The 15,784-nt window shown below is 43.9% G+C and overlaps 1 protein-coding gene across 5 annotated transcripts in view; it reads left to right on the plus strand.

Annotated features, from left to right (window-relative positions):
- Window positions 1–15,784, plus strand: part of ATP11B (ATPase phospholipid transporting 11B (putative)) — a 107,398-nt gene that overhangs the window by 45,268 nt on the left and 46,346 nt on the right. For all 5 annotated transcript variants that reach the window (XM_061637399.1, XM_061637400.1, XM_061637398.1 and 2 more), the window contains exons 12-19: window positions 308–505; window positions 1,990–2,148; window positions 3,593–3,768; window positions 4,811–4,879; window positions 10,049–10,122; window positions 10,289–10,392; window positions 13,155–13,336; window positions 14,546–14,749. In XM_061637399.1, coding sequence (XP_061493383.1) covers window positions 308–505; window positions 1,990–2,148; window positions 3,593–3,768; window positions 4,811–4,879; window positions 10,049–10,122; window positions 10,289–10,392; window positions 13,155–13,336; window positions 14,546–14,749 — 1,166 coding nt within the window. The remainder of the gene's footprint in view (window positions 1–307; window positions 506–1,989; window positions 2,149–3,592; window positions 3,769–4,810; window positions 4,880–10,048; window positions 10,123–10,288; window positions 10,393–13,154; window positions 13,337–14,545; window positions 14,750–15,784) is intronic.

Here is a 15,784-nt window from a genome sequence, read left to right on the forward strand (position 1 = left end):
GGGTTGCCTTGAATATAAATGATGGAATGGAGTGGGGTGGGGAGTAACTATGTATGCCATGCAGAGGTATCTGAAGAAGTGGGATGAAAATGTAACTGTCTATTATACAAAAACAAAATAGTTCTTCCATTTGAAACCCAGCTGTCATATCACCTCAAACAGAAAAGTCGACCTTTTGAAGGAGGCATTCTGATGTCTATCGTATGTCCATCCTAAAGCACAGTGGGTCACTTCACATTTACTATTACTTATTCTTAAATAAGTATGCTTCACTTTTAGTTTGACTAATACGATTTCTCTTTCTCAGATTTTGAGATTTATTTCAGATTTCCTTGCTTTCCTGGTCCTTTACAACTTTATTATCCCCATTTCACTTTACGTGACAGTTGAGATGCAGAAATTTCTAGGATCTTTTTTTATTGGTTGGGATCTTGACCTCTATCATGAAGAAACAAATGAGAAGGCCCAAGTAAATACTTCAGACCTCAATGAAGAGTTGGGACAGGTATAAAATGGCTTTTTTTAAAGTTTGGTATCACTCTATCATTCTCATTAATACTTTGAATATGTTACCATAAATCTTTGAAGAGCCAATCTGGTGTGATAGTTAGAATATCTGATGAGGATTTGGGAGATTCGAATCCCCACTCAACCATGAAGCTCATTGGGTGACCTGGGCCAGTCACCATCTCTCAGCCTAGCCTACCCTGTGAGATTGTTGTGAGGCTGAAATGAAGGGAAGGGGAAAACCATGTATGCTGTCTCAAAATCCTCGGAGGAAAGGCAGGAAATCCATATAATAAGCATTTGTGTCTGGGAGAAATACAGATTTGAAGCCTTTCTGGTATCTGCTGAATTCATTCTAAAATTTAGTGAACAATGATTTTGTGTACTTATTTTTCTATAGAATCAAAATAATTCCTAGAAGCAGAGTGATGCATATTTCACACAAGGACAGAAAAGGTGCAAAAACTTGAAAAAAGTTTTTTACTGCCCTTTATAGTTGTGAAGAAATCTCTGAAACCAAAGAATTCAGTAGGCTTTGTAGTTGCTGTGAGTTGGGGCTTCAGCATAGTGCAATAGCAGCTTGATCTTTCCTTATTACTTGCAGAGGCAGAACAAACTGCAGTGCTAGCAAATAAGCAAAGTAAACCATAGATCAGTGGTATAGCACATAGTTGTCTGCAAAAGGCCCCAAAGTTTGGATTCCCAGTATTTCAAGTAAAAAGGATCTTAGCTAGCATGGAGAGCTCTCCCAGTTGGAGACAATACTGGGCAATGGTCTGACTTTTTTAAAAAACAGCTTTGTACATTCAAAACACATGCTGACTTTGCATAATTGGCGGTTGCAGAATCCACTGAATTGAGTTACCTTGAATCAGTTTTGTGTGTGAGATCAGCAGAGTTAAAAGATTCATGATGGACAAAAGGAATTACTACTTCATGCTGTGCACAGTTAAACTATAGAATTTGCTACCACATGGTGTAGTGATGGCCACCAGCTTGAATGACTTTAAAAAAAGGATTAGACAAATTCATGACACATAAGGTTATCAATGGCTAGAAGCCAAGATGACTGTGTGCTACCTCTAGTATCTGAGGTGGTAGGCTTCTGAATACCAGTTGCTGAGGAGCACCAGTTGGGAGACTGCTGTTGCGCTCAGGTCCTGCTTGTGGGTTTCCCATAGGCATTCTGTTAGCCACTGTGAGAACAGCATGCCGGACTAGATGGGCCTTTGGCCTGATCCAACAGGGTGGTTGTTAAACACAGCCCTGTGTATAACAGAAATCACTTTGTCCAATTTAATAAATGAAGCAGGTGTCCTATTGAGACTACTATTATGTAATTGGATTTGAGTCCAGCTCTCAGTTCAGCCCTGTATCCTGCAGACCACATCAATATTCTGCTTGCAGGGTGGGGAACGAGAGAAACTTAATTTTGCTGCTGTTAAGCCTATTTGGCTCATACCTCTTCTCAACTTGTCGTAGGTAGAGTATGTGTTTACAGATAAAACTGGTACATTAACTGAAAATGTGATGCAGTTTCGGGAATGTTCCATTAATGGTATCAAGTACCAAGAGATCAAAGCCAAACTAGTTCCAGAAGGACTGATTGAGGATGTTCCAGATGGAATACAGCCTACACTGGTAAGATTTTCTCTTTTTCCTCCCCAATTAAAATTGATTAGTGTCTTCCTCTTCTCCCAGGCATTTTAGCATGTGTTTTTAAATTGCTTTTAAAAATATGTGTTTTTAAATTTGTATATTTGTTTTTAATTGTTGTAAACCGCCCAGAGAGCTTCGGCTATGGGGCGGTATACAAATTAAATAAATAAATAAATTGTGTAATATTCCAGTTAAATAGCTAGAGATTCATTGAATTGTGGTCATGCAACTTGAATCTATCCATGTTTATTTGGGAGTAATTCTGACTCATTGCAATGGTACTTTATCCTGGCTAAAAATTGCACAGGATTGCTGCCTTTAGCTGGAACAATTACGTATTTTGTGTGTCCTCTTGACTCATTTTTATGTGTAGGACTTCTGGATTTTGTGAGAAGTTGCTTGGTGTATGGCCCAAGCTCACAATGTCACCTGCAAAGAATTGGTGGCACCATGTTTGCTGTAACTGTGCATACCCCTCTAGTTCTACTGATATTGCATGATGCCAGGTTGGAATTTTGAGAGGTTTGGCAGTAAGCAAGTATCACCATCTTAGGGTTTGGGAGAAGAAAATCATTCCAGTGCTTATTGAGAAGTTGCTGCTCTTAGCTTATGGTCTGAAAGTTCTGCAGATGAGCATATCTAAACTTATAGTAACTCATTTCTTTTGATAAAAAGAAAATTGTGTGTCAGATTTGAGTTATTCTTTATTAATACAGTGTTATGTAAACGCTGAAAATTTCTGGGCATCTCGTTGCACGGCGGGCGTAATTAGTTAGATGGTGTTTTGCTATTTTACATTCGTGGTCAAACCACCAGCAATTTGATGGCCCCAATGCCGGTAATTGTTTATTCGATGTCAATATGGGTCTCAATATGGACACGATTGATTGATATGGCTTCAAAGCATCTGTTTCAGGTGTTAATATTGCTTGTCTAATAAAGACCGGGAGATTACTATACAGAAATTCCGAGGCAGTAGACCACAAGGCTGTAGACCATCGAACTCTCCACTCAGGGATTTGTATGCCTTCCAAATTAACTTGTGGAGAAAAGGGGGGAGGGTAAAATAACCTCATTTTCATTAGCAGGGGGAAGTGGTCACTTTCCACTCTGTTAATTACATCAAATTTTGATACTTCTGTAAGTAGGTTGTTAGCCACAAATATATGATCTATTACACTCGCTCCCCTGCTAGTTAGGTATGTAAAAGCACCTTTGGACATGTCAAGCAAGGAACCATGCAGACATTCCAAGTGATGCAGCATCAAAACCTCTAGCAGTCTGAGGCCTTGTTTATTAGATAACTGATCTTGAGAGACTATCACTTGGGGAGGATAAAAACTATCGTCATGATTCGAGAACATACCCGTGACTGGCTCGGAGTTCCCTATTCTAGCATGTTATGTCTTTCAATTTTTTTTAACAGACAGAAGAGGAAGAAATCTTCCTGAAAGCTGTTTGTCTCTGTCATACAGTGCAGATTAATAATGACCAAACTGATGGTATTTGCGACAGTCCTTGGCGTAGCAATGGCATAGCATCTCAGCTGGAGTATTATGCCTCCTCCCCAGATGAAAAGGCTTTAGTTGAAGCTGCCCGCAGGTGAGGATTAGAAGCCCTGATTCTGTGCATTATTTAGCAGGCAAAAATGGCAACACTGGATAAGATGCAACTTGTACCTTTAATGTTTTTTGAATCCAGAAATTTGGGGGGGGGGGGCAAGGAGAGCGATGATACATGAAACGTCTTGCCTTAGATTCATAATATTTGTGGTGCGTTGTACCTATTGGAGTGGCAATGGATCGTAGTGGAGACTGGGTTGCTAACAGCCAGTGGGGGCCCGTTGAGCAGCTGTGCATAATGACATAGTGTAGCAGCAGTGTCTTGAAGCCCTCACTTAGAGGAACTCTTTGTAGGACCGACACTTGGGCAAGAGGGTAGCAGTGGGTCCTTTAGCCCCACCCTTTCCTCAAGCCACATCCCTCCCTCTTGGTCCCCACCCCTTTCAGTGAAAAGAGACATTTGAGGCACGGTCATCTGGAATTTCAACAGCTGATACTGTTTTTGTATGAAATATGCATGCACCCATATATTTTATTTTTAGTGAGGTATCTTTAGATGTTTGGAACTATTATATGGACTGTTTCTCCCATGTTAACTTCTGTGGGTACCCGTGGCAGGAAGGGCAGTATAGAAATAATGGAAAACAGACAAATAAATAATTCAAAACAACAATTTTCCAATAGGGAAATTCCCTGTTATGAAAGTGATTTTTTTAAAAGATGATTCACTGGTTGCCCTTTAAAAACCTTTGTGAACATTATGCAACATAGAAGATGGGATGACAAACCTTTTTGGGCCCAAGGGCATACTCTCTCACACCACCTTTTGCTCCGTCATTCCACTTTCCATTCAGCTGCTCAGATGAAAAGCACATAGAGCTGGAAGGAGAAGTGGGAAAGTGTGTCTTTCAACTTTCTTCAGCTCTGTGTATTTTCCAATAAATAAAAAGATTTTATTCGTAAAATAACTTTTCCTGCTGTATGTGTGTATTGGGGGGTAGTGTAACATTTTTGAGTGTTATCTAAGCAGTTGTTTTAATATGGACGCTTCTCAATTAACGTCTTCCTTTCATACTCTTAAGGGTTGGTGTTGTGTTTACTGGAGCAAGTGCAGAAAGCATGGAGCTTAAAAGCTGTGGAAAGCCAGAAAGGTAAAAAAAAAAATTAAATAAACAATATTAATGTTTCCTAAAGTACTTCTGTGCTTTTAAGAAGCTATAAGGAATCTTAACCAGTTTTGATACATCAAACAAATCTACAGTCTACAACCAAATCTACACTATGTTTGACTGGCTTGTCTTGAATTTCAGGGAAGGACCAAAACTCTGGAAGAGCTTTACTTCAGTGACCTAGCTTATTTTGCTAGCAGACTCACCCACATAGCCACTCTGGGTTATCAACCTCTAGTCACAGGCAGGAAATTTCTATTGTTAATGTGAATGCTCCTCCTCCTTTCCCTCTCAGCATCTCCTCTGTTTCAGTTTCAATTTCCTGCCAGCCTATGGAGACGTCTTTGTTCCTTCTCCATCTTCTGTTTGCTTGCTATAGTATTTTCTACTGTTTTTCCCTCAGCTTTTTTGCTTCCACTGCAGCATTTCTCCTTCCCTTTTCACTATATAAAAGGGGGGGACACTTTACTTTCAGCTTTCTTTCTCTACCCGCCATCTTCCTCTCTCTTATCTATGAGTCTGGTGGGAAAGCCAAAAGAAGAAGCAGCTCCTCACTAGAGGAATCAAAGAATCTTGGAGAAAGCGGCAAAGCTCCTGCTAAATCAGCAACCTCTCTCATGAGACACGCTGAGTGCCTGATCAGAGGTGCTTCCGCAGAGTTGACCTGATCACAGCAGGCTGCTCCTTCAGAGGCATTGGGGGCAATGAACCCGGCTCTTCAGCAATCCCCAACGGAGACTCCCAGAGCCAGAGGGGAGAGGGAACACCTCTACAGTAGGGCCCCACTCATATGTTGGGTTATGTTCTGGACCCCCGCTGTAAAGCGGAACTCGTTGAATAGAATGGCACACGATGCCTGAAAACCACCGTAAAAGCTGAACAAGCGCCGTATGAGTGGGGCTTTAGTCTAATTGAGACTGCTGCATTAGCAAAGCGCCTTAAAGCGAAGCGCCGTAAAGTGGAGCCCTACTTTATACGAGCCATTCCTCCTCCTTGCCTCCCAACGTGAATGAGAGCTCTTTCTCAATATTGGAGTTGGAAGACATTACCATCAATGACTGCCAGAGGCTCTCAGCAGACCACATGAGTGAGATGCATTATGCCCCTTCAGGAGAGCTGCTCTGTTTTGCGCCTTTGGATTTTTTAAGGCCCATTCCTTCCACTCAAGTGGTTACAGATTCAGGGCTCAGAAATGAAAACCCCTAGCCTCCCTTGTCTCCAGGCCTTGTCAAAGCTATTAAAGAGGCACTTGATAAGGAGGCAGATAGTAAGCAAAGGCATAAGTCCTAGAAGTATAGAAAGCGGTCCCTCTCTCCAGGGGGTTCCTCTCCCCCCCCCCACAGGAGTGAAAGGTTAAGGCAAAAGCAGGTCCCCAGAAAACTCTCTGGAGTTATCCCCTAGGGACTTGCTTCTGCCTAGGATACCTGTCGGGGCACCCTAGCTTCCCAACCTACTAGACTGGGGAGGGGCAGAGAATCCACCAGTGGGGGTACAAGCAGTAAACATCCCAGAAGGTGATCTTACTGTTCCAGATGTTTATCCTGCAGAGACTTCTATACTCTCCAAGCCCACCCCTAGTGTGATGCTTTCGAGGGAGGAGGGATAGTGGAATCCCATGCCTGACTAGGAGGGTGACCCCTTCCTTGCTCCTGAGCCATCCCTTTTCAAAGAACAAGTTTATGGGCTGCTTTTTCACGGAGTCTGTTCTGCTTTAGGACTAAAATGTTCAGAACAGAACCCAAAGGACCCCCCCCCAAGGGGTGGCAGTCCTTTCTCCTTTGGTAATGTCTTCTAAGTTCATCGCATTACCGAGGTCATTTAAAAGGTTAACTATAGTGGAAGGGGATACCCCCTTCACCAATACAAAATAAACTATGCGTGCCAATGTGCTGACTTAACATGTAAGGATGTTGCCTCCCTCTCTTTGCTGCCCATGGCTTGCTTCATGTGGATTTCCCAAGGAATGGCTGATCCGGCTGTGGATGCTACCAAATTATCACCTTATTGTGTAAATTGATGGGCCTCAGGAGTTTATGTCAGATGCTTCTCTAGACGCACTCATTTTTCAGAGCCAAGAATCTGGCCACTAACATAGTTGGTATGAGAGCCCTCTGGTTGATTTACTGAATAGTTGACAGTGCTTCAAGAAATAATCTGGCTGCGTCTCCGTTCAAAGGATTCAGACTGTTTGGGGAAGAAAATTCAAATAAAATCCTAGTTGAGACAAAAGATAGGCTGTACTTTTGCCCCCCACCCAAAAAAAGATGATAAGCATCCTAATAAAAGACCTTATTCATTTTGCCCCAGAGAAGAGGTTTTTGTTACAGGGCTTTTGTGGGCAGAGACCAGCCTGAACCCATTCATGTTTCACCAGCAACCCCAAGCCTAGCCCTGGAGAAAAAGTCCCATCCCGGGAATATGTTCTGATGTCGGAGGGAGGCTGCAGGACCTTGCCCAGGTTTGACAGCAGACTTCAGATGTATGGGTATTACAGATAGTGTCCCAGGGACTCAAGCTGGAACTCTCCCCTCTTCCACTCATTCATTTCTACCCCACATCAGTCTTCAAGGACCAGATCAAGGCTCACAACCTCTCTTGGGAGAAATAAAGACAATCCCAGTGGGGGAGGAGGGGTTGGGGTCTACTCCTACCAGTTCCTAGTGTCCAAGAAAGGGGGGACTTGCAGGCTGTCTATAACCTCAGGTCCCTCATCAAGATACTCTATAGAGATGGTTCCATATGGAAATGTTAATGTCTATCAAGGAGGAGTAACAATTTGGAGAGTTTCTTGCATCCGTAGGTCTCAGGAGATCTATCTCCATATTCCAATATTCCCAGCTCATCAGAAATTTCTCAGATTCACTTATGCAAACAGACATTTTCAACACAAGGCAATGCCATTTGGATCACCTCAGCACCTTGAGTGTCCGCTAAACTCATGATCAGCTTGGTGCCACACCTCAGATAGCAGCAAATTCACATTTATCCATATGTAGATGACCTCTTGATCAGGTCTCCGTTACTATTTCAAACACAAGGAGATCTTCAGCGAATGCTGTAGTGCTTGAGGAGTCTTGGGTTCCTCATCAATGTCAAGAAGAGCCACCTGGATTCCTCCCATCAGCTGATCAACCTGGGGGCCTTGATAGACACCTCCACAGGGTTCGTCATCCCGGCATCAGACAGACTAACCAAGATTCAGTCCACAGTCCAGACCCCTATAGTCCACAGTTTAGCAGTTCTGATGAGCTTGGCTCTATGTGTGAATGCCTGTTCTCTTACATAGATTCCATCCCATGGGCCAGGACTAATGCCAGACACCCAAAATGATTCCAGCTACCCCCCCCCCCCAGGCAAAATCCACAACCCTATACTCCTGCCCACAGTCCTTAGGCAGTCCCTCAGGCAGTAGCTTTTATACAAATTCCTTCTCAAAGGAGTTCCAATCAAATTTCCCCAGTGAATCATAGTCACGATAGATGCCAGCATTTAGGGCTGGGGGTCCCACTGTCTGCACCACACAGCCAAGGGACATGGGACACAGGAGAGAGAGGACACAGCATAAATTGGCATTTTTTGTGAGCATGGCCCGGTTTCTGTGTTGTTTTGACGGTTTAACTCCATAGATGCACACAGTCTTAGGTCTTGGCCAGAATGGAAACTGAAACAGGGAAGGTGCTGAGAGGGAAAAAGAAGTATTCAAATTAACAATAGAGATGTCCTGCCTATGCTGCTAGAGGTTGATAACCCAGAGTGGCTATGTGGGGTTTTTTTCTGCTAGAAAAGGCCCTTTCACTTAAGTGGCCAACCTTCCGATCTCAGGCATTTCCTGTTATAGATTCTTGGATATAAGGACTGAGGTTAGACAGGGCTGAGTTAGACGGGCCGTTGGTTGGACTCGGTATTCTCACATTCCAACTCTTATTAATTTGTATTCCGTCCTTCCTCCAACAAACTAAGGCATATTGTGTACATAGATGTTTATTTTCCTCATAACCTCATGAGGTAGATTGGGCTGAATGGTGGCAGTTGGCCCAAGGTTAACTAGCGAGTTTCATTGCTGAGCAGGAATTTAAACTGACGCCTCCCTGGTTCAAGACTCAGTACTCTATCCAGTTATATAGCATCTATTCATAAATCACAAATATAGATGGGCCTGTTATGTTTGTTAGGAATGAAGGCAGATTTGATCTGCACCATAGCTAGCTTATTTAATCATGATCTGGAATACACTGCAACTGCATTAGAAGACAATTCTATAATGTGGTTGCTTGAAAATATGATAGCTTTATGTTTGTCATGGATATGTTCATGTCAAATTAATGGCCATCTTCATAAGCCACAAACTAGAAGTTCATCTGTTTAATTGCCATTTGAACTGGTCGTAGCTTTAAAATATTCCAACCTTTTAAACCTGTACAGATGACTTTGTAGGCACATTCTGTTTTTCAAAGTGGTAGATTCCTATTAAGATACAATGAAGAAATGTGTGTGCTCCTAAAATGAATCCCCAGAGGTAAAGGGATACTGAGTACAAGAGGTGAAGACTAGATAAAGAGAGGTGTTTTGGTAGAAGGATTACATCTTGAAACCTACTTGTATCTATGCTTCTTTCTTCCTCCCGCCCCCCATTGAGTTCCAGGTGGGTATTCTCAGCCCCTTGCCCTTTTTTGAGGGTTATAAGGTACTCCCCATCATCCACCCAGTATCTGAGCTGGGATTAGGCTGCTTCTGTTCTCCCACCCCAGCAGATCATCAGGGATAACCCATGAATGCAGTACCCGGCATGTAGTTTTCCGTAGCTCTGATGGTTCTCTAGATTTTGCCATTTCTAGAGGAGTATCGGTCTTTTGCAGCAAAAACAAAAGTCTTGTGCAACTTAAGAGACTAATAAATTAATTACGGCATAGTCCACAAAAGTTTATGCCATAATAAATTTAAGTCTTTAAGGTACTACAGGACTGTTTGGATTGCATCTAATACTAGTCCTGCACGGAGTAGACCCATTGAAGTTAATAAACATGACTAATTTAGGTTCATTAATTTCAGAATTTAGTTGTATAAAACCCGTTTGAACAAGTAATCTTAATATTTTTGCCTTCAGCTTGTTTATCTAATACACAGTACAGACATGACCTTTTCCTCTTAAAGGTACAAGTTACTACACATTCTAGAGTTTGATGCGGATCGCAGAAGAATGAGTGTAATTGTAGAAAGTCCATCAGGTAAGAAACAGTTATTGAAGTTGTCTTATTCCCGTCTTGCTTTTTAACTGAAAAGTCCTGAAGCAGTTTCCATATTGGGGATGCTTCTGAATGCTGAACGGTTATCATTAATTGTAATCATGCTTTAGACTCCCCGCAACCCTTATTTAAAACTATTCCTTTACAGGTGACAAGCTCTTATTCACCAAAGGAGCAGAATCTGTTATTCTTCCTCGCAGCAAAAGTGGAGAAATAGAGAAAACAAGAATTCACGTGGATGAATTTGCTTTGGTATGTGAAAGTATATTGTATGTTGTTGGTTGCACATCTTCAGACTGAAAGAAACAGCAATGAGAGTTGGGCAAGTTGTTGCTTCATGTGGCTTGGATGCCTGCCTCATCCCTCTTTTGCATCCTGTCAAACGTAGTGTTCCTTTTTATATCTTTGATATGCAGCCCTACCTTAGGGTGCATTGGTCCCAACAATGTTTAGAGTACTGCTTCCCAGGCTGAGGGGAAAGAGCCATAGCTCAGTGGTAGAGCATCTGCCTTGCATGCAGGAGGTCCCAAGTTCAGTCTCCAGCATCTCCAGGTAGGGCTGGGAGAGACTGCTGCCTGAAACCCTAGAGAGCAACTGCCAGTCAGTGTAGGCAGTACTGAGCTAGATAGAGCAATGGTCTGACTCAGTATAAGGCAGCTTCCTATGTTCTGGTGTTCCTTGGTTTCTAATCTGACATCGTAACATCCATATCAGATTGCCCACAACTGCTAACTAAGATGCTTAAGAGCATTGCTTTAGATTGGCAACTAAAGTGGCTTGGGGGTGGCAATCAGCTGCTTTGATACCTGCCTCAGCTTAAGACTACGGCTTTAAACATTTTGGACACACCCAGATGACTGCCACAGAAGTTGTGGTGTTCGCTAAATGTCTTTGTTCTGACCCAAGTTCCAGAATGGTGAATGGCAGAATGAAAGCAACTTTGTCCAGAGCACCTGCAGATTATGATAGCAAATGCTGTTTTATGCTGCATTAACAGAAGTATAGTTTCCAAATCAAGTGAAGTACTAGTTCCCCTCTATTCGGCACTGGTTAGGCCTCATCTTGAGTACTGAGTCCAGTTCTAGACACCACGCTTCAAGAAGGATGCAGACAAACGAACAGGTTCAGAGGAAGGCAACAAGGATGATCAAGGGCCTGGAGACAGCGCCCTGTGAGGAGAGACAGAAAGAACTGGGCATGTTTAGCCTTGAGAAGAGAAGAGGGGAGATATGATAGCACTCTTCAAGTACATGAAAGGTTGTCACAGAGAGGAGGGCCGGGATCTTTTCTCGATCGTCCCAGAGTGCAGGACACAGAGCAATGGGCTCAAATTGCAGGAAGCCAGATTTTGACTGAGCATCAGCAAAAACTTCATAAGTGTTAGAGCAGTATGACAGTGGAACCAGTTACCTAGGGAGGTAGTGGGCTCTCCAACACTGGAGGCATTCAAGAGGCAGCTGGACAGCCACCTGTTGAGTATGCTTTAATTTTAATTCCTGCGTTGAGCAGGAGGTTGGAATCAATGGCCTTATATGCCCCTTCCAACTCTACTATTCTGTGCATACAAAAAAGAAAAAGGAAAGTGAGCAGGAAGCAAAGTCGTTTGTGATGCCAAAAACTGCTAACTCAATTTGCACTTAATAGGTTCACTATTTACACCTAAACACAATCTGTTGCCTAATTAAGACTTGATGAGGAAGGCTTGGCTGAAACTCCACTGAAGTAGGATAGAGGTTGTTGTAAGTAGCTCTTCGAAGAACTTGCATGATCCAGGTTTTGCTTCAGCAAAGCAATCTTGAGTACTCTGCTGCTATCAGATGGAGACTGTGGGCAACCTACAGTAGGGCCCTGCTTCTGGGCATTCCATTAATATGGCGCCAGTGGGGCGATCAGCTGGAGGAGGGGCTGGAGCTCCCCGCGCTCCAGCTGATCTTGCCGGAGGAGGGGAAGATCAGCTGTAGAGCACTACAGCTGATCTCCTCCTCTTCCGGCGTGATCAGACTCCCGCGCTTGAGCTGATCGCACCGGAGGAAGGGAACGTCAGCTGTAGAGCGCTACAGCTGATCTCCTCCTCTTCTGGCGTGATCAGACTCCCGCGCTTGAGCTGATCGCACCGGAGGAAGGGAACATCAGCTGTAGAGCGCTACAGCTGATCTCCTCCTCTTCTGGTGCGAGTTCGAGCTGATCACGCCGGAGGAGGAGAAGATCAGCTGTAGCGCATTACAGCTGATCTCCTCGGGGCGATCAGACTCCTGCACTCCAGCTGATCTCACTGGAGGAGGGGAAGATCAGCTGTAGCGTGCTACAGCTGATCTCTTCTGGCACGATCAGACTCTCACTGGAGCTGATCATGCCGGAGGAGGGGAAGAGCAGCGCGCTTCAGCTGATCTTCTCTTCCGGCGTGATCAGCAGGTTAGGTTCCAGACCCCCACACTACAGCTGATCCACTTTTCGGTGGTTTTCGCTTTTCAGCGGGGGTCTGGAACCTAACCTGCCATATGAATGGGGCCCTACTGTACAAAATAATATCTGCTCAAGAATTTGCTGTGGATGTATTCTCCACTTTCTGCAGATGGCAATTCATCCTTTCATTGGCCTCTTGAGAGTTTTGCAAACGTTTATAAAAGTACCTATTCTTGATGGGACAGGTTTACATAGTATTGTATAAATTGGTCTCATCCCAATATAATGACTGCTTAAGCCTGCACATACTCCTCATTCTCTCTTCCTCCTCCAGCACTTGTAATCTAGTATAGTTCTACTGGCTGTCCATGGACCAGATTCAGCCCTCAGCCATCCTCTCTAGTTCACCTGCCTGCTCTCTTTTTCTCTCCCTTCCTATATTCTGTCAGCCAGAAGTTGAAAGATTAAAATGACACTTGGTCTTGGGATTTTATGAAAGAAGTATCAATAGGGTAACCTTTTTCATAAAACTCTGCAATGCAGCCTGTCAGTAGAATACACTTCGTTGCCAATGTCCTGTCTAATACTGAATCACTTCTTACTCTTCACAGAAAGGATTAAGAACTCTGTGTGTAGCTTACAGAAAATTTACAGCTAAGGAGTATCAGGAAGTGGAAAAGCGCCTTTTTGAGGCAAAAACTGCTTTACAGCAGCGAGAAGAGCGATTGGCAGAGGTTTATAACTTCATAGAAAAAGACCTGGAGTTACTTGGAGCTACAGGAGTAGAAGACAAGTATGTACTACTTGAATTAATTACTTGAGGAAGGGCTTTTGCCCACTGTGCAACAGTTTGGTGTGTGTTCATGCAAATTAATCCAGTTCATGCAAATTGTGGATTGGTTCCCTTCCTGTCCTGGGCATGTGTCCCCTCCCTCCAGCATATCATGTGGCATGGAAGGCTATGCACTTGTAGCCAGAGTGACTGATTCTTCTCACCTTCTCAGAGTGAAAGAGTACAAGTGGGGGCATTGCGCTTGCAGTTGCATGTGCAAAGGCCTCGCTGTTCACATCACACCACCATTGCAAGTAAATTGGCAGCACGTTATTTGTATGTACCGGGCTGAAATGGATGTGCTTTTGGCATCAAAACTGTATCTGTCCAGCGGCTGGCAAATGGTAGCTGTGCCTGGCAGGCTATACCTTGTGCCATGGAATGCCTTGGTATGCAGTGTGGGCCTGTTTTAGAGAATGTGCATTGCCTGACAAAGGAAAGATAAACAGCTCCTCACAGTTCCTGACGAAGGACCAGTTCCTAAACGTGTTGAGCTTTTAATAAACTTCTTCCAGCACCAGAGCTTGCCTCTCTATCCTCCCCTGTGTTTGGTGCTGTTCCGTTTTGTTTCTGCTAAACCTTGTGCCATCCAGCTTGGCCCCGGATAAACTGCCTGGCAGAGGCCTACACAGGTTCTGACCAGTACAGAAGCAGATGTGAGCATTCTGCAGAGCTTTTGGTAGCGTACGTTAATACATACAAACGTTTAAAAAAAAAACGTAAATGTTTGTAGATAACAGTTGTTGCTTCTGTGAGGTGAATACGAATATGAAAAAGTCTTGGCGGAGATGCTCAGGGTAATAAATGCTTCCTGAAGCTGGTACAGATAGTATATACATTATATAGTCTGTATGTACACACACCACTTTGTTCAGAACAAAGCACTGAACGCGATATTAAAACTGGAATTCAGCTTACTGAGAATCTCTGGGTTTTTTAAACATTTGTGCCTGCAAAGATGTGTTTGAGAGTGTGACTGCAATGGGTAGGGAAATCTCAGAAGCCAGTAGAACTGCAGAATAAGACTTCCAGTGGTTCCAGAGCAGGGCTTCGGTGTCCTGCCCTTCCCCGTAATTAGCAAAACCAGAAAGACGAAGCAAAATGAGACACATGATGGTGGTAAGAAACCAGTTGAAACACCGTTACTGAGAACAGTTTGCTTACATACAGGCTCCAAGACAAAGTCCAAGAAACCATAGAAGCTCTCCGGCTGGCAGGCATTAAAGTGTGGGTGCTCACTGGCGACAAGCATGAAACGGCTGTTAGCGTCAGCTTATCATGCGGGCACTTCCATAGGACCATGAACATTCTGGAACTGGTACAGCACAAGTCTGACAGTACGTGCGCAGAGCAGCTGAGGCAGCTAGCCAGGAGGTAAAATGTTGTGTTATGTCTTAATGGATAATCTTCGTAGCTCGTAATGCAGAACTGTCTTAATATATAAACAAACCAGTCACTTTACATCTACGTCTTTGCTGCATAAATCTGCTGCATCCTTCTTTGGTGCAACATGTCCTCTCAGCCTTTGCCCTTCTTGGCTTTTTAAGCTTGCCAAGGGTGTTTGACCGAGTGGATCCAGGGTGTAGTCAACACATCATTGTGGGAGGGTGTGGTTCCAGTGGCCCCTCCCACAATGGTTTCAGTGGCCCCTGAAAGAGGCGTTGATGCAACCACTCCTGAAAAACCCACCCTGGACCCATTGGTTTGTGACAACTACCACCTGGTCGCAAATACCCTCTTTTTAGGGAAGGTGATTGAGAGGGTTGTGGCACAGCAATTACAAGTACTCTTGGATGAAACATTATCTTGACCCATCCCAGTCTGGGTTCAGGCCTGGTTATGGGATTGAATCACCCTTGGTCGCCCTGATGGATGACCTTTATTGGGAGAAGGGCAGGGAGAGTGCCACCCTGTTATTCTTAATTGATCTCTCAGAGGCTTTTGATACTATTGACCATGGTATCCTTCTGAGCCAACTTAGTGAGATGGGTACTGGAGGCACTGTTTTACAGAGATTCTAATCCTACCTCCAGGGTCATTTTCAGAGAATAGGCTTGAGGGATTGTCTTTTGGCCCCCTAGCAGTTGTGCTGTGGGATGCTGCAAGGTACCATCTTGTCCCCAATGCTGTTTAGCATTTATTTGAAGCCCTTGGGAGTGATCATCAGGAGATTTGGGGCAAGGTGTCAGCAGTATGCCGATGATATCCAGCTCTATTTCTCTGTAAAATCTGAATTGGGAGAGGCCATGCAAGCCCTGGACTGCTGCCTGGACTTGGTGGTGGGCTGCATGAGGGCCAGTAAACTGAGTCTGAATCCTAGCAAGACGGAGGCACTGTGGGTTGGTGGTTCCAGAGTTCGGATAGTTGGTCAGTTGCCTGCTTTGGATGGGGTCGTACTCCCTCTGAAAG

This window comes from Rhineura floridana, chromosome 7 (assembly GCF_030035675.1).
Source record: "Rhineura floridana isolate rRhiFlo1 chromosome 7, rRhiFlo1.hap2, whole genome shotgun sequence".
Taxonomy (NCBI): Eukaryota; Metazoa; Chordata; class Lepidosauria; order Squamata; family Rhineuridae; genus Rhineura; species Rhineura floridana.